The sequence below is a fragment of the Rhinatrema bivittatum genome, chromosome 7 (genome assembly GCF_901001135.1).
Source record: "Rhinatrema bivittatum chromosome 7, aRhiBiv1.1, whole genome shotgun sequence".
Lineage (NCBI taxonomy): Eukaryota > Metazoa > Chordata > Amphibia > Gymnophiona > Rhinatrematidae > Rhinatrema > Rhinatrema bivittatum.
This window is the reverse complement of record NC_042621.1, coordinates 235,487,644-235,511,272: the sequence shown is the minus strand read 5'-3', so window position 1 is coordinate 235,511,272 and position 23,629 is coordinate 235,487,644. Positions and strand designations below refer to the sequence as shown.

Genomic DNA, 23,629 nt, shown 5'->3' with positions numbered 1-23,629 from the left:
ACACACACATGAAGGTTAAAGGACCCTTCATTCCTTAGACTGTAAAAGAAGCTTTGCTTACTACAAGAGAAAAACTCAGCCACATCATCAGGCCTCACAGTTTTTCATCTCTTATGATCATAACCAATTGGGCATAGCAGTAGCCAAACTAACACTGTCTAACTGGCTAGCCGACTGCATTGCATATGTTATGCACTAGCGGGCCTATGGATTAAAAACACAATCAAAACTCATCAAGTTAGAGCTATGGATGCATCAATGGCTCATCTGCAAGCTGTAACTTTTGAAGACATCTGTAGAACTGCAGCTTAATTATCAGTACATACCTTTTATGCCCCATTAATATCTGGACAATCTTTCAAAGAGTGACAGTAAATTTGGTCAAGCAGTTTTGCATAGCCTGTTCACCCAGTAGTCCATGCTCCATAGTGGAGTCCAGACTGTTTATTTAATAAATGCTCCACTATAACCCTTCAGCTTGGGACACCCTGACATTTCATGACTAATTGTTGGTGTTTGAGGTAGTTGTGGGTGGATCCTTGGGCCGGTGGCAGATGACCACGCCCCTGGGGGAAGATCTCGAGAGGGACCACCGGTCAGGCTCAGAGTATGGAGAAAGACACATACTAGTTCTTTTATTAAACAGTATATTGAACCACCAGAGGTGGCAGTAGTGAGCTGGAAGTGCCCGGCAGGGCTGTAGTCCCTCAGGTACTAGAACAGCGATCCTGGATAACTGAGCTGTAGAGAAACTGAATATAGTGAGTAGGCAGGGAATGCAGAGTTCAGGAACAGAACCTTGATGGTAACACTCACACAATAGTCTCTAGAAGTAGTTCAGGTGTTGGAATGAGTTAGGCCCTCGAGGAGCGAGTACCTGGTTCCAGGGAAAACTCTGAGAGGGAGATGGTAACTCACTGGTGTGGTAGGCAGCGATGACTTCCAGGCAGAATAAGTATTCAGCAACCAGCCGGGAACATGGGCCCTCGAGGAGCGATTACCGGTTCCTGACTGTGACCTGAAAAACAAAGAGAGAGCGAGGCCCCTGAGGAGCGGGTACCCCTGATAAATCCGAGGAGGCAGAGTAGCTAGGAGAGTGTGAAACTGGTCCTTTCTTCTAATCCAACTCCTTGCTAACTCGATACGTTAGCGATTTCTGAGACCTTAAATATCCGGTACAGATGACGTCATCTCAGGGGGACGTCCCTGAGGTTCGCGCCACTGCTGCTACATCAGTCGGGCCCACGCCACGAGCATGCCTTTAGGCTCTTGTGAATCATTGCGGATTGCAGCATCGAGCCGCTCCGGGGATGCCGGAAGGAGTTGGCAGAATGATGCCGCGGCAGCCAACTTTCCACTTGAGCAAGAGGGAGAGTCGCCAAGGAGGTAAGGAGGGCAGAGTGGAGACGTCGAGCAGTGATGGTCACAACACTAATTCAGCCCTGCTTGATGGAGAATGCAAGTTTGAGTACCATAAACAGTGTTCTCTGTAAACAGGATGAATTAGCCATGCTAAATACCCAACCACCTCCCTGGAAAGTCCACTACTTAGCTAAATTTAATTCTAAAATTGACTGAGGGGGGCTCATGTAGCAAAATCTCTTTGAGCTTAGAGAGAAGGATCCATCGGGTGACATGACTCATTCTGTCCACGAAGAATATCATTTATGGTAGGCAGACTTGCTTTACTTGGAAAGTAGAGTTTGTTTCCATGCCATCCTGTTGTCTATAAATTAATATTTATATTTGCTAATATCAAATCCAATTATGAGCTTCTTGCATAGGGATGCTTTCCCCTTATATGCTTGTCATGCATGCAGTATTGTAAGACAGTGCATTCAGCAGATCCAGCTTTATAGGTTTTAGCAGCATAGTTTTCAGATTTTGTTTTCAGCATTCAAAGAGCTTGCCTGTAACTCAAGACTGCTGTCTTTTGTTCTGTTGCTGTTATGGTTGTTCATAATGCAACAATTAGGTAGCTCTGATGATATGGAATTGATTTTGCAGAACATTCATGCAGTCTTCTAATATTCCATCACTTGGGGTCCTCACCATGTTGTCTTGGCTGCAAGCCATGTGCAGAATTGTCGCTAGACCCTTAAATGGCAATATTCTTTCAATAAGTATAAAAATGAAAAATGTTGATTGAGGGCATTTTGGCCTGAAATGAATGGAGAACACCACTCTGCTGGCAAGAAACCAGATATGTTTTTAAGTTCAGTAAAATTTCTTCATGATGCCTGCATATTTCTACTAAGCAGAGTTACTGCATGGGATGATGTGGTCAAGGCTAAGAACAGAATGAATCAGGAAAACTCCTGACATTCACCAAACTGTCATTCACTTTGTCTCGACCAAGTCACTTTATCTCCATGCTTAAGTTAATCAAACTGTAATTTATAAAAACTGGAGCATTATTGCTTCTTGCCTTCAGAACCTGTCATTTAGTCCAGGTGCCAAAATTTACTGGAAGGTTAGTCAAGTATGTGTGGCTACATATCTAATCTTGAAGTTTCATTAAGAAGCACACTGCCCATCCAGTAGGAATTTTCTTTAAAAAAAAAAAAAAAAAAGAAAAAAGAAAAAAAAGAAAAGGTATTGGATCAAGGCAGGCGGTAGCCTTCACCTTTCATTTTTTTCCCAATGGAGAAAGGAAGAAAGTTCAAATAGGTTGTTGATCATGATCTGGTATGACCTGGCAGAAAGTTACCATTGCCTTTGATTGTGCTCCCCCCTCCCAAAAAACAAAAAAGTCAGACCCAGTTAGAAACTAGAAACTACTGTACACATGGCTTCAACTCAACATATGAAAGACTCGGATCCTAAGTCCCAACATCTAGCAAAAACCAGAAATCTTATATTACTTTTTCAGAACATAATTCTATGGGTATTCAGATTCTTTGAAAATAAATGTAAAGCATTTGTGGCATTAAGAAATAAAGTAACTGGCCCTCTATTTACTTTAGCATGAGCTATAGTCTTTAATTTGAGATCACATTTCAAAACCATTAAAGCAATATTTCTGACAGAACTTCATTTATAACTAATTCAATTGACAATTGAAATGAGCAAAAACATTGATATTTGTTCCCCCTTTGTTCTGATTTATGTTTCATTCTTGAAAAGATTAATGTTTAGTTTTAGTAGTTGTGTGCTAATAAGACATGGTAGGGGACCTGGGTTTTAGATTTAGTATTTGTCTTGCAAGACTCATAGATGAAGCAGACAAGGCCTGAAGTTCCCTACTAGTGGAGATGCTGAAGACTAGTGCTTTAATAGATTCTGGACTTGCTTGGAATAGATGTGGAGGGCGATAGTGGGAAAAGGGTTGAGCTCAGGTAAAAGACAAGATAGGGGTAGAAAAAGGTATGTGTGTGTATGGAAGGGGGGGGCTGGTTTTTGGTTGCATACAAGAATTTATATGTTTACCCCAAGTGGAAGAATCTTAACTGGGCAGACTTAATGGGACATTTTGGCATTTTTTTTGCCATCATTTACTATAACTATTTTGAAAGTTGTCATATTTATTATGAATCTAAATTAAGATGTTCCTTTGCTGATGCTCCTCAGAAACCCAAGAAGATGTTCCACTGATACATGTAAATTGAAAGTAAATAATGAATAACTGAAGAAAGGACTCAGGGAAGAAATTTATTAAGTGTGGGGGCATGCCCTCCTTTTATGCCCAAATATGAAAATATAACGAGGAAGGTAACGCAGGCTAGAAAAGAATAAGACCCAGATAGGAGGCAATATAGCCAAGGAAAATTTGATATTTCTGAGAATCTACTGTAAGTATTTATATATTTATTTATATACTATTTTTCTTAAATATAATCATGGCAGTTTACAAAATAACATACATACAATAAATGGAAAATGCAAAATAAAATCATATATCAAATAAGCATAAAATATTAAAATAAAACAAATTTAACAGTTATAAACATAATAGTCTGTGTGTCTGCTTCTTTTTCTTAAACAGATACATAATAACTTAGAGCTTATGTATAATGATAAAACTTAATCTGCTCACTCCCACCAAATCTCCACTTCTGTTACTTAAATGATAAGAAAGGCCATAACAATAATAATAAAGGTTTTATGTAGTGCTAAGGTCTAAAATTCTTTATAGCATTGCTGCTTTAACGTCTTTTTGTTACTTTAAATAAAGCTAATAATTCCATCTTTATTAGACAGTCTAGCTTGTATTGCTACTTTCCATTAGTGAGTTTTTTATGAAGCGTGCCTTACAAACATGAAGATTATGCCACTTGCGTATCATTTATGTCCAGAAGGCAGTGGGTTCCCTCTCATACTATGGCCATAAATTACTCATTTTGCATCTATCCTAAAGACAAGAGTATTTCTAGTTTGAAATTTTCTGAATTGTAAGGTTTCATAAATTAATTCTTGACCTCCATTTGGAACGGAATCATGGTAAAACTACTGAGGGGATCTAGACTGGGAAATGTAACTTTCAACTTTTTCTATAAAATTATTGCCAACAATCATGGTGGCGATTCTGAATAACCTGCCTTATTTGCAGTTTATCTGGATACTTGTAACCACTAGCCAGCATATTTTGCAGTCAACGTTCAAAGGGAAACGTTGCTTCCCTTTGAAAATTAGCAAGTGGAAAGTACATGTGCTAAAAGTGCCCATGTGCTTCGCAGCTGCTATTGCGTGAGCACCCAAGAGAGGGTAAAATAGCTGGCGTGCTTTTAAAAATGTTAAGTCCACGCTCCCTAAAGCCGGCCTTGCCGGTGCCTCTCTTTAACCTTGCTAAAAGGACACTCAAAGGAGCCTTCTAGACGTGCCCTCACCTTGGCATGCCAGGCTTAGTGTCAACAGAGACTGCTGCTCCCGTCTTTTGGAACTCTGTTCCTGAAGCACTGCGCCTGGCAGTCAGTGTGAAGTTCTGCAAGATTTGATTAAAAACATGGCTGTTCAGACAGACATTTTACTAGGCCCTTGGATGGTGGTTTCTTGTTTTTTTGGGTTTGTTTTTTTTTTTTTTTTGCTGCTTTAATTATTGTTTTGGATTGTATATGTATGGATTTTATGCTCATTTTCTTCCTGTACATCGCCTAGGATATAGGCAATTAAATTCAAATAAAGATGAAAGACTGCAAGTACTTTTAGCCGGGCAAAAGACAGCAATTTTCAGCCAAGCCATTTTATCTGGTTAAATGGCTTTGAAATTGCCTTCCTTTTATCTGACTTATCATACAATGCCTTCTTATGGTACCTAACTTATATTCTGTTTTTTGTTGTTGTTGTTGTTAGAATTGGTGTGTATGTTTGAAGGTTGCTCCTCGCACAGGGATTTTTTAAAAATATCTAGCGTGTAGGAAATATACACAAATTAATAAAATCAAAGATTGATCTTTGCTAGTGAAATTGTTTTTATCACTTTTTTTCCTATGAATTCTAAAGCTACTTCTTAAGATTTATGCTGATTTTCAAGTGTTTTCCTTTCCTAGCTAAAAAGTATCGAAAAGTTACTGGCAAAGAAATCTACTCTGATACGTTAGAAAGCACACCCATGCTAGAAAAGGAGAAGTTCCCACAGGAGTTTTTTCCAGAGGTACGTGACTCTACAACCTTTGATTCTGCTGCTAGTATTTTTTTTTTTCGCAATCTGAGATTAGAAAGGTAGAATATTTTCAATTAGATTTGGAGAGACAGTAGGAGGAGCCTGATGGTGCAAGTGCCATGTACTATGCACTGCCACATGGAATGTTCCTGGGTTGATCCCTGAATGGAATCCTGTGGGAGGCAGTGTTCATAGCTCCCAGCAGGGGGAGGAGGGGAGTCACTCATGATCATTGCCAAAGAGTGACACTCAGTGGTCCGATTCAGAAGCCATGGTTGCAGGATTCTGGAAGGAGCCCTGGTGCATAGCTCTTGGCCCAGGACTGTCATAGTTACGGTGGGGAAAGGGGGAAGGATATAAAATAGGGGAAAAATCCCTAGGTACTGTATATACTCGTGTATAAGTTGAGAAATTTAAGTCTCAAAATTCAGCTTGAAAAACAGGGTTGCCTATTCACGGTTTAATGGTCTGTTCGCTCCTTCCCTCCCCCCTCCCCATGGCTATCCCCAGTCCGTTCAGCCATGGGCTGAAAACACAATAGAAGCAGCTACAAAGAGGCTGGTGGCAGTAGGGCAGCTTCTCCCTCGCACGTCCCCCCCCCCCCCCCCCCCCGATCTCTTAACTCACCCACTGCTTGCAAGACGAGGAGGGGAGTTACAGTTGGTGTATCCTCCCTCTTCCCCTGCAGGGTCCCAGTGTCGTGCTTTGAACCACATGGCTCTAAGTTCACCAATCAGGCTCTTGCAAGGAAGAAGTAGGACATGCCTGAGCAACTATAACTCCTGTCGTCGTCATCCTGCTAGAGGTGGGTGAGTTAAGGGATCGGGAGTGGGTATGGGGGAGAATCTGTTCTACTGCCACCAGCCTCTTTCTAGCTGCTTCGGCTACGTCTTCAGCCCATGGGTAAACAGATTGGGTATAGCCATGTGGGGAGGAGGGAAGGAGTGAACGGACCAGGGATAGCCATAGAGGAGGGAGAGGAGGAGTGAACGAATGGGCATATCCTCAACTTATCTGTGATTCATAGCAAATTTCTTAAGTTTTGAGCCAAAAACTGCTCCCGACTTATCCATCAAGTCGACTTATACATGAGTATATATGGTAATTGTGAATGAAGACACATGGCACCAGATTCCAGCCCTTGCTCCAGTTGAGCTGGAAATGAGAAGCAGGAGGAACCTGATGAGTCAACAAATAGAAAAGAATTGGAGACAGTATAGATTTCTGTGATTGAGCAGTTGAATGCATGAAGATGGTCTTTGTTGTTTGTCAGAAAACATCTCTAATATCATTTTATTTTATCAAAAACTGTATTGCTTTATTTTTATTTTTTTTTTATCTTTCTTCAGGGTACTATAAGTAATGAAAGCAATTTGCATGTGCATTAATACCTTTGTAGGAGATTTTCCCCTCCAAAGTGAAGAACATGGATATGTGCAGTCAGGGTAGAATAAAGGTTCAAAATCTATGGGCTTATTAAAAGTGACAAGCAAGTTAATTCTTTTTAAGAGAATAATGAAAATCTGTCTGCCTGGCTGTCTTTGTAATCATATGGAAAGCATATTAACCTTCTGTGTTCTTTGCCCTAACCTCTGAAGTCATATTCTGACCTGTACCCTCAATGTAAATATTATGAATGGGCTTTTTTTTTTCCCAACAGTGTCTCCCTAAGAGGAAACCTATGTACATCCCTGCTTAGCAGGTTGATTCGTAGTAAACAAGGCATTGCCACTTACATGGGAAACTATTACTAAAGTTATGAAAATATTGTTTTTGTTGATCCAGCTGTTAATCCACATGATATACCACTGTAATAATTATTTTCCTATATGTTTTTAAATTTTTAAAATTTCACCAGCAGTCAGTACTCTGTAGCCATAAGTGAAGATCATAGAATTACTTTAGATAGTAAAATATTAGCTGAAACCGTGCTTTCATGCTTAACATGTTAAGGTCGATATTGAAAGAGTTTGAAAGTTAGAGAAATCCAGGGTTTTAAACATCCTGCCTTGCCAAAGTGTTGTGTTTTAGCTGAGCAAGTCTTCAACCAAATAGAGGCAGGGCAAGAATGTTCCTGGGTTATGACCAAGATTTATCCAACTAGTGCTGTCAGTGTAGAGCAGACCAGTCAAAGGTGGAGAGAAGTGAATACATGTACAAGACATGCCGGGAGAGCTAACTGATGTCTGGGTTCTTAGGGTGAAACCAGGTGGGGGAGGAGAGGAGCCTGTCCTCCTCCCACTGGGCTTCCAGGCCAAATTTGGAGGTTTAGGGGTGAGCATTTCCTTCATTACTTGTTCAGGGAGGGGAATTGGGCTGCTATGGCCCCATTATTATTTCTAAATTATTGAAGCCCCAGGTGGGGTGGTTGCTGTAGCCCTGCTACAGCTTTTATATTAATGGGGCTACAGGAGGGGGGTCTGCTATAGCCCGCTACAACATTTTTATATTTTGGAGGTTGTAGAGGGGTGGGATAAGGCTGCTGCAGGCCTGCAAGGATATTTGTTCAAATATTTAATAAGTCAGGGAGTAGCAAAGTTATACGATAGGTTTAGCTGGATGTAATCAGCAGGAGACTTATACTGCTTTAATATACTGGCTAAAGTTATCCAATTAACTTTAACCAGGTAACTTACCGCTTGCTGGTGAACTTTATTATTGATAATATTGTTTGCCTATACTTTGTAACAGAAAATTTTTTGTGTGATAAAATGCAATGCTAACATAAGTTGGACAGCCAAATGATAAATATTTGTTTAGCTTATACGTATTGTCATAATATCCAGTTGTCTCCTTCAAAAAGATTTTTTTTTCTAAGTAATATTTTCAGATGGCCTTCAGCAAATGATGTCATCATCCCAGAAGGCTCCATTCAGGAAAGTCTGTCCAGTGTCAGCAGCTCTATGATTGAGTCATGGTAGAAAGTAGAGAAGATATCTTCTTTATTTTTTGTAAAATTCCTTTCTGTAAAGGGGGGAGGAAGGGACACAAGAATCAATATTACAAAATCTGGTATATTCACTACCCTAAAATTTCTTTGCACAAGAGCTACTTACTTTTTAACCAGGTGTTTAATTCTGTTTCAGACCTGCTCTTTATTTAACAGACAGGTAAACTGTTAATGCATAGGAAGGCTCATGTCCTTGTACGTTGGAACACTGCCTTGAGCTCCCAGCAGTACATAAGTTCATAAGATTTGCCATACTGGGACAGACCAAGGGTTCATAAGCCCAGTATCCTGTTCCCAATAGTGGCACAGGTACCTGGAAGGGATCCCAAGGGGAAAAATAGATTCCGAGCTGCTTATCCCAGGGATAAGAAGTGGATTTCTGCATCTCTACCTTAATAATGGTTTATGGACTTTTCCTCCAGGAACTTGTCTCAAACCTTTTTTTTAAATGCAGCTACACTAATAGCTTTCACCACATCCTCTGGCAATGAGTTCCATAGCTTAATTATACGTTGAGTAAAAAAATATTTTCTCTTATTGGTAATGTATTAAAAACTTAGTAACTTTATTGCCCCCTAGTCTTTCTACTCTTTGAAAGTATAAACAACCAATTAATGTTTTCTCATTCCACTTATTATTTTATAGACCTCTATCATATCTCCTTCAGTCATCTCTTGCCCATGTTGAAGAGTCCTTTCCTTATAAGGGAATCATTCTATCCCTTTATCATTTTGGTTGCTTTTCTCTGTACCTTTTCTAATTATGCTATATCTTTTTTGAGATGCGATAACAAGAATTGCACACAATACTTAAAATGAGGTGACACCATAGTATGATACTGAGACGTTATGATATTTTCTGATTTATTCTCCATTACTTTCTTAATAATTCCTAGCATTCTATTTGCTTTCTTGGCTGCTGCTGCACATTGAGCAGAAGATTTCAACATATTATCCATGATGATGCCTAAATTCTTTTCCTAGATGGAGACTCCCAATATGGAACCGTGCATTGTATAGCTATAATTTGGGTTGCTCTTCCCGAAGTGTATCCCTTTGCAGTTGTCCACATCAAATTTCATTTATATTTGCATGCCCAGACTCCACGTTTTGCAGGAACCTTTTGTGATTTAATAACTTAGAATAATTTAGTATCATCTGCAAATTTAATCACCTGTCTTGTTGTACATATTTCCAGGTTGTCTTTAAATATATTAAATGCAGTGGACTCAGATTGGATCCCTGGGGCACTTCACTAGTCATCTTTTTCCATTGGGAAAATTTACCATTTAGCCCTACTCTCTGTTTTCTGTCTTTTAATCAGTTCACAGTCCACAGTAGGTCACTGCCCCCTATCCCATGACATTTTAATTTCCTAAGAATTCGCTCATGAGGGCTTTGTCAAATCCTTTTGTAAATCTAGATACACTGTATTAACTGGCTCACTTTTATCCACATTTTTACACCCTCAAAAAAATGTAGCAGATTGGTGAGGCAAGACTTCCCTTGGCTAAATCCATATTGGCTTTATCCCATTAAACTATGCCTATCAGTATGTTCAGCAATTTTGTTCTTTATGCTAGTTTCTACCATTTTCTCCTGGCACAAATGTCAGACTCAATGGTTTGTAGTTTCCTGGATCACTCCTTGATCCCTTTGTAAAAACTGGTGTCATATTGTGACAACCCTTCAGTCTTCAGGTACCATAGATGATTTTAATGATAGTTTACAAATTACTACTATCAGGTCCGCAATTTAATTTTTCAGTTCTTTCAGCACTCTGAGATATATATATACTATCTGGTATATATTGCTCTATTACATCTTCCAGGGATATTGAGATTTGTTTCAGTTCTACTGCATTACCTTTGAATATCATTTCTGGCTTGGGTATCTCTCTTACCAAACCAAAGAATTCATTTATTCTCTCTGCTATGGCTTTGTCTTCCCTAAGTGCCTTTTAACCCCTTGATCATCAAATGGTCCAACTGATTCCCTCGCAGGCTTTTTACTTTGATTGTACCTGAAAAAGTTTTTATTATGAGCTTTTGCTTCCACGGTAAACTTCTTTTTCAAATTCTCTCTTTACCTTCCTTATTAATGCTTTGCTTGTGCTGTTTCCTTCATTCACATCGCTTTTCCATTTCTTGAAAGATGTTCTTTTTGTTATTATAGTCTCTCTTCCCTCACCTTTTAACCATGCCGGTAGCAGTTTAACCTTCCACCTTTTCTTATGTGTGGAATACATCCGGTCTGGCTTCCAAATTGGTATTTGTAAACATTGTTCATGCCTGATGTAAACTCTTAACTTTTGCAGCTGCTCCTTTAAGTTTTTTTCCTAACAATTTTCCTCTTTTTTTATTATCATAATCACCCTTCTGAAACTTAAATGTTGCTGCAGTAGATTTCTTTAGTGTCCTCCCTCCAGTTATTAAGTCAAATGGTGGCAACATTACTAACTCACACCAAATCCTGAGTCCCACTAAGTACTAGGTCTAACTTAGTTCCCCCTCTTTTACCAGCTGCTCCATGAAGCAGTCATTTATTTTATCTAGGAACTTTACCTCTTTAGCATGTCCTGATGTGACATTCACCCAATCAATACTGGGGTAATTGAAATCACCCATTATTATTGTGCTGTAAATTGTGTTAGCTTCCCTAATTTCTTGTAGCATTTCATTGTCTGTTTGTTCATTCTGGCCAGGTGGAGAGTTATATACTCTCACTGCTATTTTATTCCCCTTTTCACCTAGAATTTTGATCCATAAAGATTCAACATTGCATTTTGTTTCCTGCAGAACTTTCATTTTGTTTGATTCCACAGCCTCTTTAGAATATAGTGCCACTCCTCCATGAATTTTATTCATTCTATCATTTTGATATAATTTGTATCCTGGTATCACAGTGGTTATCCTACTTCCTCTCAGTCTCTGGGTATTCAGTTGTATATCCTCATATACTATTAAATGAACACCTAAAACATAGCATGAGAAACAAACTGTATATATAATCAAACTTGCTATGAGAGAGGACTTATCTAATATATAGTGACCTTCATATAGAGCCGCAAGCAGCTTATAGCTATATGAAGGTCACTATATATTAGATAAGTCCTCTCTCATAGCAAGTTTGATTATATATACAGTTATATATCATCTTCATCTTCTAACTCTCCTATTTTTTAGACTTCTAGCATTTGTATACAGACACCACCGGCCTACCACTTGGGTTCTCACTCCAAGTTGTCATGGGAGTATGACTAAAGGACCAATGATGTCTCTGATGAGGCGTCATCGAAATGTCTCCCCTGTCTTCTCCTGGAGCGAAGGTGATCTCCTCCTGAGGACCTCTCCTTCACTGACCATTCTATTTACTTTGTAGATGGGGGGTGAAACCAGAACCAAGATGCCTCCAGTTTGTGGAGCCCTCCTAAGGAGGTTGTAGCAGTCTCAGTCCACGAAATCCTTCAGGATGTTCAGATGAGGATGTGGGAGGAACCCTCTGTCTGTGGCTTCTATTAACAGGAAGACAGATGCAGATTTTTTCATCCAAATGGTTCCATATTTAAAACTAGATACTACCACACCAGTTTGTGTTGGTCAAATACACTCTCAAGAGGGCCAAGAGTCAATGAACTTACTCCTTGTTGCCCCTGGGGAAAAGTCTCAGGCCATAGACAGTTGACATGAAAGTGTTTCAGGGAGCTACGCTAAATGCCTGCATAGCTTCTACCAGCTCTTTATGGATCAATACATGCAGGATCTACAGAAGTATATGCAGGAGGCATCTGAGCAGCTTCCTTAGGAACATCGACACCCTCCAGTCGGTGTACAAGGGAAAATACTGAGTAAAACACATAATCTGCTCAACCTTTTGAAGTGACAAAAAAATCTCTGCTGTGGGGACTGGTTTCCTCAGATTTGCCTGGCTTCAGGCCTCAGACCTCCAAACAGAGGTCCAGGAAAGACTCATGGCTGTGCTATGTTCTGAAGAGAATCTTTTCAGGGAGACATTTAAAGGGAGTGGTAGCATAGATCTGTGAAAACTGCAATGTTGCAGCAGCTCTCCACTCCCACTCCAGACCTGCCATCCTCATCCAGGAGGTATCCAAGGCTGGGACAGTGTGGGCACTTTTTCCAGCTGAGTAAGCGCTATCCTCCATTCCCCTCAATCCCGATCTCAACAGGCCCCATGTGCCTATCCAAGACAGCAGCGGGCCCTTAAGCCACAGCCAGCATCCCAGTCCACTCCCAGGATGGGGTTTTGTCTGGATCATAGGACCTTTCTGTTGGAGTTGGGCTGAGATTTTACATAAACCATTAGCCAAATGTAATTTTGGACCTTGAGTTCTCAGCATCATAAGAAAAGTGTACAAATTAAATCTGTTGGGTCTTCCACCAAATCGGGCCCTGAACCCAATTTGGGCTCACTTGCTATACCAGGAACTGCTTTAGAAGGAGTTCTCTTCCCTCTTGGAGACCAGAGCAATCAAACCTATTCCACCAGGGGAAAGAGGGCAGGAATTCTATTCCAATTACTTCTTGATTCCAAAGAAAATAGGAGAACTCCATTCCATCCTAGACCTAATGGCCTTGAACAAGTTTACGAAAAGAGAAGTGTCGACAATGCTTTCCCTGTGTACCTTAATCCCTTTTCTTCAAAAACAGGACTGGCTATGTTCTCTCGATCTCAAAGATGCTTGCACAGACATAGCGCTATTCCCCCATCACAGGAAGTATCTCAGACATGTTGTGGGAAATAGTATCAAATTTTGCTCTTTGGCCTAGGGTCAGCCCGGAGTGTGTTCCCCAAATGCCTTGCTGTGGTGGTGGTGGCAGACTTATGTAAACTGTGGGTGCATGTTTATCACTATATGAATGATTTGCTGGTCAAGAGCATATCACAGACAAGTGCTATAGAATCAATATGCAACTACCCCAAGTCCCATTTGAGCACATCATCTCAATTGCAGTTTACTGGAGATCTGCTAGGTAAGACTCAGACAAAAGCCTTCTTCCATATCAGAGGGCTTTGTCCGAAGGATCTTTGATCTGCTCAGGAAAAGCTTCATCAGATAAACTTCCTGGAACTAACAGCTATCTGGTATGTACTGATGGAATTCGGAAATCATTTGGCCATCAAAGTAGTCTTAGTTCAAATGGAAAACTAGGTTTCAATGTATTTCATCAATTAGGGAGGCACAGGATCAGATCTCCTGTGTCAGGAAACTCTCCATCTGTAGGACTGAGCTATCTGTCAAGGATTGGTTCTCAGGACCACGTCTGGCAGGCAAGGAGAACATTTTGGTGGTCAGACTGAGTTGGATCTTGTAACTACACAAGTGATCTCTGGATGAGAAGGTAGCAAGTCTTATTTTCCACTAGTGAGGAACTTCTGTAATGGATTTGTTTGTATCTCCTTTAAACAAGAAAGTTCAACTTTTCTGCTCCTTAGAACCAGGCACAGGGCAAACTAGCTTCAGACACCTTCAACCTACATTGGGACAGAAGGTTTCTGTATACGTATCCTCCAATACTGCTAGTATCAGACTCTTTTGAAGCTAAGAGAAGACTGGGGAACCATAATTCTCATAGACCCCTTTTGGCCGAGACCCATCTGTTTCCCTCTCCTTAGGGAGATGTCCATCAGGAACCACTCATTCCAGGGACTTCCCCAGATCTCATCACTCAGAATCAAGACAGGTTGCACCATTCTAAAGTTAGATCCCTGGATGTTGAAAGGTTAACCTTGCAGCCCGTTGATCTATCTGACAGTGTGTCTCAGTTTCTGTTGGCTTCAAGAAAGAATTCTAGTAGGATGTCCTTCCTATGGATTAAAGGGAAGAGTTTTGCCCGTGGTGTGAACAGAAGGCCTTAGATCCCTTCTCCTGTTTCACTCAAAAACTGCTTGAGTACCTTCTATATTTGTGTGAGCCTCCTCTCAAGACCAACTTAGTAAGCGTTCACCTTAATGCAATTATGCTTATCACTTGTGTGTGGAAAGAAGGTAAACCCATCTCTCTAAAGCCATTGATTGTTCGGTTTATGCAAGGCCTGCTTCATTTGAAACCTCCCATCAGGACTCCAGCTGTGAATTGTGACCTCAAAATGGGGATTTCCTGTTGTCAACAGACTTTATCCAATTTACTAGCAGATTGCATTTTCTTCTGTCATACCCAAGTGGGCCTGAATCTGGTGGACCATGTCAAGACTTGCTCTAAGCTCTCCTATGATCGGTTTCCATAGAAGAGATTTGCAAAGCTGGATTTATTTCCACATTTACAAATAGTAATGAGATTCGAACAAGGATGGCCAACATGATAGTTGGTTTGGATATCTGTTCTGCGGAATTTGCTTGAGGTATAGAACCCACCACCACGCATTCCTAGGGCCTATTGTTTTTGCTGTAAGCTGTGCCTCATAGAATAAGTATAAATTAGAAAAAAGACTTGTTGCCAGTGAAAATACTGTTATACCTATTGGCACTCTGGTTTTCCCTTTTTTCATTCAGGGCAGTCTATAGCTGGGATTCTCCATATGTGAGGACCGCCATCCTGCTTGTACTTGGAGAAACCAGAGTAGCTTACATGTAATAATTGTTCTCCAAGGACAGCAAGATGTCAGTCCTCACACAACTCACCCACTTCCCCTTGAGTTGGCATCAGTTATATGCTAAGGGAGAAGACTGAAGGTACCCCATGTGGACACGTGATATATTGGCATACATGGGCATGTTCAGTGAGGCACAGTCAAAGTTCCATGCCAGGCTCCATTGGATGATATCACCCCATGTGTGAGGAATGACATCCTGCTGTCCTCAAAGAACAGTTGTTACAGGTAACCAACTCTGCTTGATCTTATAAATAAAACCTAAATATGAGTAAGTTCAGAGGCCATAGATAAGTATATATTTAGACCCTCGTTTATATCTTTTTTTTTCTTCTTTTTTTTTTTTTTTAAGAATGTCCAACAGCTTGCGAATGGTCAGCGGTGGACAATGTGTGATATTTTTTCAGACATAGGACTTTATTTACTAAGGCTTTTCTCCTGTTCTGAGTCTATGGGAAAAATCATGCCCATAGTTTCTTAACTTAAAATGAAGTACAAGAATGTGTAATTGCTACAGTTCTAGCTATTTCTAGAATAAATTTAATGTTTGGCAACAGAAAGAAAACTGTAATGGTAGACAGAGTGTAATAGTTCTGTCAATTAAGCAGCTATTATAAAAGAATTATGCAGATGTCTTCCTTTTATAAATAACAAAGTGACTTCTAAGTAATTTAAACTGTATGCAAAAGCTTTATATTAGTTTAAGACTGATTTCTCTTCTCTTTATTATTCCTACTTAAGGATGATCTAAAAGTAATTACAGTGATTGAGGCATAATGCAATTCAAAATAATTACAACCCACCGCATATAAAACTAACAAAACTTTGTGTTGATTTATAGGTCCTCTTGGCTGAGTATGAATCTCAAATGATGCCTCTGGGAGCAGCATGCCAGATAAAGTTAGGCCATTTAAAAAAAAACAAAACAGATTTGTATGGTCTATCAGGGCTCAGTAATTTTTTTTTTCTATTTTTTTTTTGCCCGTAGTGAGAAATTGGTTGTTATCATAGATCAAAGATACTGCTCAAAGCTCTTATGAAAGATGAATTAATTTCACTAATGCTTTAATGCAAACCTTTCATGGAGAAGGCTGTATGGTGATAACCTTACCGCAGTCTCTCCTTTCTCAATGATGATTTATGTTGTCTTTTAGTAGATGAAACTGCCTGTATTTGCAATCCATCTGCTAGCTAAAGGAATCCTATTAACAGGGGATCTGGGGAGAGGCTTAATATTGGGAGATGAAAGATATTATATTCCTCTTTCTATAGGTTAATTTTGTTTTGTTAATAAATTTTGATACAGATTTTATCAGAGATTGTTTAGAAAAATCTTCAACCTTGTCTACTTTTCTGATTTACAATTTGAGTTTTGTAGGGAGAAAACTGAAAGGATGTCAAAAGGTACATAGTTCTGTATATATTTTTGACTTTATGTATCAAATGATATGTATTTTGAGCACCAAAAAGTTAGAATCTGTTCACAGACATTAAAATAGAGAGGCTTCCCAAAAACTCATAATCCAGGAATCATGATCCCAAAACTTTAACTGTTCTGTAGAGATTTTTTAATATATGAGTTTTAGCAGATTGCTATCATAAGTCTGTTTACTAACCAGTGACCTGCATTAATGTAATGTAAATTGATTACTCGGCCTTGCTTCATCTACCTCATTGTAACGCATTATCAGTTAACTATTTAATCTACCTTGAATTTTATTGACCTCATTGTTTTGCATTCTCTGTTAACCGTTAAGCTCTTTCTGCCTTACTCCTCCAGTTATTTTCCTTCCCTGCCCCTGTTTCTTCCCACCTGTTCGATGTATTTTCTAACTTTTGTTTGATGTAAACCGATATGATGTTCACACGAATACCGGTATAGAAAAGCTGTTAAATAAATAAATGTGCTTTATTTACCAGAGCCCTTGTTACTGGCAATAGGGCCATTAAATAATAATGTGTGTTATTGCAGGTCACCAGTTAGTAAGTAGATCATACCCCGCCCCCTCCAACCCCCAATATATAGCAATAATATGATCTCTTGAAAGTAAGGAGCGAATAACATATTCGGGACGTTTCCATTTTTCCTCAGTTTTCAGAGATCACCCTATTGTGATGTGACTGTAATCCATTAAACATTGGGGAAAATCACCCAGTGATAATAGGCTACATTTTTCAGCCCATCGCTTTTTAATATCAGGCAAAATTAATCATTGAAGCAAATAAAGAAAACTTAGCAGACTTGTAATTTTTTTCAGCATTATGCTGAATACCTGTTTTTTTATGTTTACTCTGAACATATTGGCAAAATTTTCTTACGCTTGTTATAATGCAGGCTATAATGTAAATAAGGTACTAATGCTTTAAAATATTTAGAAAATCAATTTACAGTCATTTAAAAGATTATACTAGCATATTATATTAAGACTAAATCATGTACAAACTATGTATTAAGGAAGACAACATTCTGAAATTAAGACTTACTGGGATCTAATCAGCAAAGGGTTATAAGTTTGGGCCAATGTGAATTCTTATTGTCAAAATTCATGGCACCTTAAATCTGTGTTTTCAGAATATTTACTAAAATTAAGTATGGAAAAATATAGTGCTCTAAATGTGACCCCTTTATAGCATCTAAAATAATTTATTGCATGGAATTTCTTACAGAAAAGGACAAAGCTGGGTATCAGTAACTCGATGGGAAAATCTAGGGGAAGAAGAAGAGCAGTGGGCAAAACTAAACATATTTTAAAGGCAACTAACCATTTTGTTAGAAAAGTAAATAAAAGAGGGAAAAAGAATGCTATCATTTTCTAAAGAAGTAACCTAAAAGGTAAGGAAAAAATATTAGCATTAATAAATTGCAAGAGATCACAGAGGAAAACAGACAATAATTTCTGAAAAAGCTGAGAGAAGCTTGGAAAGTAGTCAGGAGAGCAAAGATGCAAATGGAAGAAAAAATAATGAATAGAGTAAAATGATGAAAAAAATCCTTTTGTTTAGTTATATTAGTGATAGGAGGACGTGCAAGAGTAGCATTGTAAGACTCAGATGAGAAGGGGAGGAATTTGTAGAGAATGACAAGGAAAAAGGAGGATCTAGTGAACCTTGAGGAATGGTCTAGAGTCTGACAGCTAAGATTTAATGCTAAAAAATGCAGAGTCATGGATTTGGGCTGCAAAAGCCCAAGGGAGCCATATGATCTAGGAGGTGAAATTCTAGACACAAAACAATAGCAGGTTCTGGGGTTGATTACATCCGACAAACTGATAGATAAGGCAATAGCAAAAGCCAGAAAGATGTTTGGGTGCATAGGTAGAGGAATAGCAGAAAAAATGGTGATATTTCCCCTATTTAAGTTCCCTGTAAGGTTTTAGCATACTGTATACAGTTCTGGAGACTGCACCTTCAAACTGATATAAATAGGATGGAGTAGATCCAGAGAATGACTACTAAAATGGTCAGTGATCTTTGTTGTAAAACACATGGCAGGGGTGGCCAAATCTGGTCCTCAAGAACTACAACCAGAATATCCACAGTGAATATTAATGAGATAGATTTGCATGCACTGCCTGCATTATATGCAGTTATATTCCATAAATATTCATTGTGGCTATCCTGAAAACCAGGCCTGTTTGTGGCTCTCAAGAACCAGAGATGGCCACCCCTAGCCTATGAAGACAAACTTGATCTGAACATGTATACCCTAGAGTAAAGGTAAATATGTATACCCTAGAGTAAAGATAGGGGAAATATGATTGAGACATTTAAACACTTCAGAGGTATCAATATACAGGTCTTTTTCAACAGAAAAGGGACTCTGGAATTGAGGGGTCATGAGATAAGAGTGAAAGGGGTAGATTGAAGTGTCGCCTGTAGAAATATTTCTTTACAGAGAAGAGTGGTGGTTGTATGGAACCTCTTCTCAATGTAAGTGGTGGGGATAAGATTATATCTGAATACAAGAAAGCATGGGACAAGTACAGATGATCTCTTAAGTATGTGCAGGACCCCCAGATGCAGGCAGAGCTCCAGAGTCTCAATGCGTGGGTGAGACGACGGCTCAGTGAAAAGAGTTTTAGGTTTGTTAGGAACTTGGCTTCATTTTTGGGAAGGGGTGGCTTTTTCTGCAAGAATGGACTCCACCTTAACAAGAGTGGAACCAGGCTGCTGGCACTAACTTTTAAAAAGGAGATAGCTCAGCTTTTAAACTAGATAATGGGGAAAGTCATGGTTCGAAATGATGTATTTTTGAATGATACAAAGAGAACAAGGAAAATAAGGCATCTCAGTAGAGAGATTGCAATAAATGCCAAAAGTGGACCAGGTGTCTTTTACTAAAGTGCAGAAAGATTCCAAATTACCCCTGTCTACTGATGTGCAGGTTATTAATACAAACAAAAAACATACTTTGAAATGTCTGTATACAAATGCGTGAAGTCTAAAAAATAAGATGGGAGAGTTAGAGTGTATAGCACTGAATGAAGCGGTAGATGTAATTGGCATCTGAGACCTGGTGGAAGGTGGATAACCAGTGGGACATTGTGAAACCAGGTACAAATTATATCGAAATGGTAGGATGATGGAGGGGTTGCACTATATGTTAAAGAGAGCATTGAGTCAAACAGGATAAAAGTTCTGCAGGAAACAAAATGCAATGTTGAATCTTTAGGGATAGAATTTCCAGGTGAAAAAGAGAATGAATTATTAGACAATGAAATGCTAAAAGAAATTAGGGAGGCTAGCAAAATCAGCAGCACAGTAATAATGGGTGATTTCAATTACCCCAGTAGTGACTGGGTAAATGTTACATCAGGAAATTCTAGAGAAGTAAAGTTCCTAGATAAAATAGACTGCTTTATGGAACAGCTGGCACAAAAAACAATAGGTGAATCTATGTTATACCTAGTGCTTAGTGGAACACAGGATTTCATGTGAGAGGTAACAGTACTGGAGCCACTTGGCAATAGTGATCACAGTATTATCAGATTTGACTTATAACTGGAGGGAGCGCAAAAAGAAATCTACTTTGACAGCATTTAACTTTCAAAAAGGTAATTATGTTAAAATGAGGAAAATGGTTAGGGAAAAAACTGAAAGGACAACTGCAAAGATTAAGAGTTTAGCTCAGGCATGGATGATGTTTAAAAAATGCTATCTTGGATCTCCAGATCAGATGTATTCCATGCATTAGAAAAGGTGGAAAGAAGGCCAAATGACTACCAGCATGTTTAAAAGGTAAGGTGAGAGAGGCTATAATATCTAAAAGATTGTCTTTCAAGAAATGGAAAAGGGATCCAAATGAAGAAAACAGGAAACAGCATAAGCACTGGCAAGTCACATGCAAAACACTGATAAGGAAGACAAAGTGAGAATTTGAAAAGAAGCTTGCCGTGGAAGCAAAAACGCATAATAAAAACTTTTTCAGTTACATTTGAGGTTAAAAAAAAAAAAAAAAAGAAAAACCTGTGAGGGAACCAGTTGGACCATTAGATTATCAAAGCGTAAAAGGTGCCTCTAGGGATGACAAAGCCATAGCAAAGAGACTAAATTAATTCTTTGCTTCAGTATTCACTGAGGAAGATCTAAGAGATATACTCATGCCAGAAATGATATTCAAAGATGATGATTTAGAAGAACTGAAACAAATCTCAGAGAACCTGGAAGATATACTAGGGCAAATTGACAAGCTAAAGAGTAGCAAATAACATGGACCAGATGGTATACATCTCAGAGTGCTTAAAGATCTGAGAAATGAAAATGCAGACCTGCTATTGGAAATTTGTAAACTATCAGTATCATCATCTATGGTACCTGAAGACTAGAGGGTTGACAATGTAACCCCAATTTTTAAAAAGGGATCAAGGGGTGACCCAGGAAACTACAGAACAGAGAGTCTAGAGTCTGTGCCAGCAAAATGGTAGAAATGATCATAAAGAACAAAATTGCTGAGCATATAGATAAGCATAGTTTAATGGGACAAAGACAACATGGATTTAGCCAAGGGAAATCTTGCTTCAGAAATTTGATACTTTTTTTGAGGGCATAAATAAACATGCGGATAAAGTTGAGCCAGCTGATATAGTATATCTGGATTTCCAGAAAGCATTTGACAAAGTCCCTCATGAGTCACTTCTTAGGAAATTATTTATTTATTTATTTATTTATTTATTAACTTTTTATTTACCGACATTCGTGGACACATCATGCCGGTTTTCAATGAACTCAGGCGGGAAATACAATAAAACAATATAACATTAATAACAGAAACAAAAACAAAAATACAAATGAACCAAAGGAGCAATAACAAAAGGGAGGATAGGGGAAGGGGAGGTGGGGGAGGATAGGCAGGGGGGGCAGGGCATGGGGAGGGAGGGAGGGTAGGGGGGTAGGAGTGGTGTGGGAAGGGGGGGATGGGGAGCGGAAGGGGAAAAAGGCATAGATAGATGAAGTAAAAAAAACAAAAAATAAAATAGAATAGAGGGAGACTATGTACCGTTGAAGTATGTACAGGTACTATTAACTTAAGTAGTACTACGGAAGTGTTGAAAAACCGGCCGTATTAACTGGGCGACGGTTTTCACTAGGATATAGTTTATTTAAAGGGAATACTGGAGGTGTAAAGGGGGAAAGAGGAATACTAGGGGAGTGGGATAAATAGTAATGGGATAGGAGGCCGTGTCCTATTCTGGATTGCCAACTGATTAAAAGATAGAAAACAGAGTAGAGCTAAATGGTACATTTTCTCAAGGAAAAAGGTGAATAGTGGAGTGACCCAGAGATCTGTGTTGGGTCTTCTGCTTTTTAATATATTTATAAACAACCTGGAAATGGGAACAAGTAAGTTGATCAAATTTGCCGATGACACAAAATTATTGAAAGTTGTTAAATTGCAAAAGGATTGTGAGAAATTACAAGTTGATATTGCAAAATGAGAGGCTGGGTATACAAATGAAATTGAATATGGGCAAGTGTAAAGTAATGCATTTAGGGAAGAGTAACCCAAATTATAGCTGCAAAATGCAAGGTTCCACATTAGGAGTCATCACTCAGGAAAAGGATCTAGGTGCCATCATTGAAAATGTGATGAAATCTTCTGCTCAGTGTACAGCAGCAGCCAAGAAAACAAATAAAATGCTAGGTATTATTAGGAAAGGAATGGAGAATATAACAGAGAGAATATCATAATACTCTGTATCACATGGTGCTACCTCATCTTGAGTATTGTGTACAGTTCTGGTCACCACATCTCAGACAGGATATTGCAGAATTAGAAACAGTAAAGAGAAGGGCGACCAAAATGGGAAAGGGATGAAGAAAGGCTAAATACTTCAGCTTGGAGAAGAGACGGATGAGGGGAGATATGATAGAGGTCTATAAAATAATGAGTGGAATGAAACGAGTAAACGTTAATCAGTTTACTCTTTCGAAAAGTACAAAGACCAGGGGAGATATATGGAAGTTACTATGTAATGCATTTAAAACTAATAAAAGAAAATAGTTTTTTACTCAACACATAATTAAGCTCTGGAATTTGTTGCCAGAGGATGTGGGGAAAGCAATTAGTATAGCTACATTTTAAAAAGGTATGGAGAAGTTGGAGGAGGAAATGTTCATTAACCATTATTAAGGTAGAGATGCAGAAATCCACTGCTTACTCTTTGGATAAGCAGCTTGGAATCAATCTACCCCTTGGGATCATGCCAGGTATTTGTGACCTGGCTTGGCCACTGTTGAAAACAAGATACTCTTGCACTCGGGGGTGGACCCCTGGCCTGTGGCAGTGCAGGAACCAACCACAGGGGTCGGAGCATGAGAGGAGACAGAGGCAGTGTTGATCTTCACCACTGGAAGCCCGCGGTCCCCCGGGAGGAGCCCATAGGGACCCAGGCTGCTGGGATTTAGGTGGGCCTCGCAGGGTCTCCTGGGAGTGTCAGAGTCCGGCGTGCCCACAGAGGCAGGAAGAGCGCTATCGGGTTCGAGGCTGGAAACAGGTTGGAGATAGGCGAACCAGAAGAGCGTTGGTGATAACAAGGCTAGGGACAGAGCCAGAATCAAGCAAGGTCAGATGGGCAAGGTCAAAGTCCAGGAATCAGTTCGAGGAGTGGTCATCGAAGCAAGGGTCAAGATCCAGAGGTCAGGCAAGGTCAAGAACAGGCTGAGGTCTTTGGCAGGCTGCAGGCAGGCAGACGAGTCAGGAACAAGCTGTGGTCTTTGGTAGGTGGCTGGCAGGCAGGCAGACGATTCAGGAACAAGCTGTGGTCTTTGGCAGGTGGCAGGCAGGCAGATGAGTCAGGAACAAGCTGTGGTCTTTGGCAGGTGGCAGGCAGGCAGATGAGTCAGGAACAAGCTGTGGTCTTTGGCAGGCAGCAGGCAGGCAGACGAGTCAGGAACAAGCTGTGGTCTTTACCAGAAAGGCAGTCGGAGGTAAGACCGGGAAGACTAACAACAAAGACAGGAACAAGCAGGGCAA

At 39.5% G+C, this 23,629-nt stretch overlaps 1 protein-coding gene across 4 annotated transcripts in view; it reads left to right on the top strand.

The window, feature by feature from the left end:
• The window catches only part of INPP5A (inositol polyphosphate-5-phosphatase A), a 1,124,564-nt gene that overhangs the window by 554,695 nt on the left and 546,240 nt on the right, over window positions 1-23,629 (top strand). For all 4 annotated transcript variants that reach the window (XM_029609984.1, XM_029609981.1, XM_029609982.1 and 1 more), the window contains one exon: window positions 5,487-5,590. In XM_029609984.1, coding sequence (XP_029465844.1) covers window positions 5,487-5,590 — 104 coding nt within the window. The remainder of the gene's footprint in view (window positions 1-5,486; window positions 5,591-23,629) is intronic.